The following is a 3181-nucleotide window of genomic DNA, read 5'->3' as shown; positions in this document are numbered from 1 at the left end:
GTGGGGCCTCTCGGTGCCGGCAGCGAACGCGGCCTTATTGAAGCTCTCGGCGAACGCCTCGCACATGCACTGCGCCTCGCCCTCGCCGAAGTAGTCCTTTTCGACCACGTCGGAGACGTCCCGCAAGAACAGCTTCGCAACGCACGGGATCCTGCCGCCGTCCTCCTCCACCTCCTCCACGTCGTAGCAGGCGCGCATGCCGCCCCTGGCGGCTTCCCGGTGCGGCGCCAGGACCCGCACGTTCGTGCTTGTCGCCACCCACCCCGCCCGCCGGGGGCTGAACACGTACTTGACCGCCCCGCAGACGCATGGGCCGCCCCCCTCCTCCGGGGCCCGCGGCCGCTCGGGCGGCCCGGCCGCCATTCGCGCGCGGCGCTGGCTTTGCTCCGCTTCGCTAGCGACGCCCGGCCCCTCACGCGAGAGACCCGCGGCCTCCGCAACGCAAGAAACCCGCTGCGGCCAGCCGGCGAGGCAGCGCACACAACGGCAGGGAGCAAGAGCAGCAATCCACACACACAAAAACACACACACAAACACACAGACCCACAAACACGCCACACAAAGAGGGGAACGTATTGCTTTCTGAAATGGGCACACAACGGGCACCCCCCCACCAATCGCACACGACGCGAGGGCGTTGGGGCACGGCAGCCTCTCACACACAAGCAAAGAAAGCAACTTGGATGCCACTGGGCAGTCCGTGTGAGGTGAAGGGCCCACAACAGCTGCCACGGCGCGTCTCTTCTTGTATTTTCTTCCTCTTTCGCGTTCCCACATCACCTCTTTCTTTCTTTCTCTGTGTGTGTGTGCGTGCATCCGCAGCGGCAGTGAAAGGGCAGAGGAGGTGCCAGCACACGCACACAGAGACACACGAGGGGTTTGACAGGAGGGGCGGTGGGCGCGGCACAGGCGCCCAGCCAGCAGTGAGGCGGGAGCAACGCAGAAATCAGAGGAAAAAAAAAGAAGAATTAAACTCCCCGAAATAAAAAAAAGGTCAGCAGTTTCTTTCTTCATCAGCTGCGTCGATATGTTTATTGTCCATAAAAAAAAGGAAACAACTGCCTGGTCGCAGACACAACCACACGCACGCACAGCTGCACCCCACGGTGGCCGCGGCCTCGTGTCTCATTTGGGCAGTCCGTGCGGCGCAGAGCAATGCGGCCGGCACCGCGTGTGTGTGTGGGCGGCAGCTGCGGACAAGAAAGGGAAGAGGGTGCACCGCCCGTGGGAACCCGCATGGAGTGACCAAGCAAGAAAAATAAAAAGAAAAGGGAACATCCCGCAGAGCACAGCAGAAACGAGAGAGAAGTTGTCCCACAGCGACGACAAGCAAAATGAGCGCACAAGGCGTACGCGTTGTCCGCAGCCAGGGTGTGTGCGGCTGTCCCCTCAGCATTGCCCAGCGGTGCAGGTGCACATGCCGAGAAAGGGGTGGCACCACTGCCGTCCGCAGAACTGGCCGCAACATTCCAGGCGCCCCCTCCTCCCTTTCGTCGCACTGCCTGCTGCCGCCGCAGTTGGCCCCGCGGCACCGACCTCCCGGCCTCCCTCCCCCCGCAGGCAAATCGGCCGCCCGCCCGGTGGCAACCTCCGGGCCCTTTTCTCTCCCGGCGAACCCTCTTCCTCCCCAGCGGCTGCTCCACCGGGTCTTTGCAACTCACAAGCGATCATGCCGTCAGGCGCGCCGGAGAGTCGCACAAGAGGCGGAGGCGCCGCTGCCGCTCCTTTTCGCCGCCCCCAACCACACGCACAGCACCCCCGCCGTCGCTGCCCGCGTTGCACTTCACCGTGAACGCGCGAGTGGCCTCGACCGGGGCGGCAGCGCAGTTCGGCTGGGGTTCGTGCGCCTTGCGCAGGTGCAGGCCGCCCCACCGAAACTGCGCCCACTCACAGCGGCATCCATCTCTTTCTCCCGGCCCTCTGCGCACTTCCTCCGACCCCCACCGGCGGTGAGGCGCCGACGCAACTTCTTGCCACCGCCCGGGCACGAGAACAGCGCGGGCGCCTGAGTCCTCGTCTTCGCCCCGCGCTCCGTCCCCGCAGAGGGCGGCGCGGCAGCGGAGCCGCCGGGGCCAGCGAGATGCGCCTTCGACCCACAACGGCTGGGGAGAAGAAAGAAAGAGAGATGAATAGTAAAGGATAAGAGCAAAGAGTACCGCGGAGAGAAAGCGAGAGAGCAGGGAGAGAAGGAAGAAAACAAGAAGGCGGCAGCAGCCCAATGCGCGCACGCAGCGCCCGCAGCCGCGCGAGGAGGAATTTATTCCGCCCCCGCCCCACGCAAATGTCTTTTGGTGGCGCCCGGAGGTAAAAAAAAAATAAAAGCAAATAGAAAGTGAAACCAAAAACAGTTCTGCTGCGAGGTCACGGGGCACGGCGCCTCCCTTTTTCTCGCAGCAGGGCAACCTGCCGGCTGTGCCTCGTGCCCGCAGGTAAATACAAACAAAAAAAATAATCCCTTAAAACCATTTCCGTAGAAATGCCGTCCGCTGCCGCATTCCCCCGCTCACTTCCCCCAACGCCGCCCCCTCCGGCAACTCTTTCGGCACTTGAGGCGCCGTTGCGGAATTCCCCCCACCGGCCCCGGCGCGCTCTTTTTTATTCCCACACCGCACCGCTACGTTCCGACCGCCTGCGCCGCCCAACTCAACGGAATTGCGGCGCCTCCGCGCCGCGTGTGTCTGCACGCCACACGCAAACAACATCCCCCACGAACACTCATCGGCAGTAGTTTTCCCAACCGTTTAAAATATACACCTCGTCATTTACTCACCGGGCTGCTCCTTCGCTGCGCTGGCGGTAGTGTTGTAATGCGCACCCGCCGCCGCAAAACCGCAGCCCAACCAAACTCCTTCCCGACTGTTTAAAGAAAATAATTTAAATAAAAAGACGCCCGCCTCTAAGCCTTTTGCTCGGGACGCGACGCCGGGCCCGCCCGCAACACGCAGCACTTTGCCTGCCGTCCCGTTGGCGGCCGCAGCCCCGCGCGAGCCTCTCTCTCTTTTCTACGCCGCGCCCGCAGAAGGCCCTCCTCCCTTGCGTGTGTGTGTGGGTCCGGGGCAGACGCTCTCAGCATCCTTCAAGGAAGGTGGGAGGCACCCGACAGTAGCGTGACAGCCTCTCTGAGGGTCAGTACCTCACACAAACGGTCCAGTAGCTTTTTGCTCGATGTAGTCACACGCCG

At 62.9% G+C, this 3181-nt stretch overlaps 2 protein-coding genes across 2 annotated transcripts in view, besides 1 other annotated feature; one reads left to right on the top strand and one right to left on the bottom strand.

The window, feature by feature from the left end:
* The window catches only part of Tco025E_08302 (myosin heavy chain kinase A), a gene marked incomplete at both ends in the record, with an annotated part of 1629 nt that extends 852 nt beyond the window's left edge, over positions 1–777 (bottom strand). The window contains one exon of the mRNA XM_029375156.1: positions 1–777. This exon is cut by the window's left edge and continues 852 nt beyond it. Within this exon, the coding sequence (XP_029224754.1) occupies positions 1–777 (777 nt within the window).
* Positions 778–1334: 557 nt separating this feature from the next.
* On the top strand, positions 1335–2009 carry Tco025E_08301 (uncharacterized protein; the record flags this gene model as incomplete). The annotated part of the gene is made up of 1 exon (XM_029375155.1): positions 1335–2009. One exon carries the CDS (start codon positions 1335–1337, stop codon positions 2007–2009), a length of 675 nt encoding a protein of 224 aa, XP_029224753.1.
* A 98-nt stretch (positions 2010–2107) lies between these two features.
* Positions 2108–2187: a microsatellite.
* Positions 2188–3181: the final 994 nt, after the last annotated feature.

This window comes from Trypanosoma conorhini (assembly GCF_003719485.1).
Source record: "Trypanosoma conorhini strain 025E chromosome Unknown Tco_14.4_contig_00747, whole genome shotgun sequence".
Classification (NCBI taxonomy): Eukaryota; Euglenozoa; class Kinetoplastea; order Trypanosomatida; family Trypanosomatidae; genus Trypanosoma; species Trypanosoma conorhini.
This window is presented reverse-complemented; position numbering and strand designations above follow the sequence as displayed.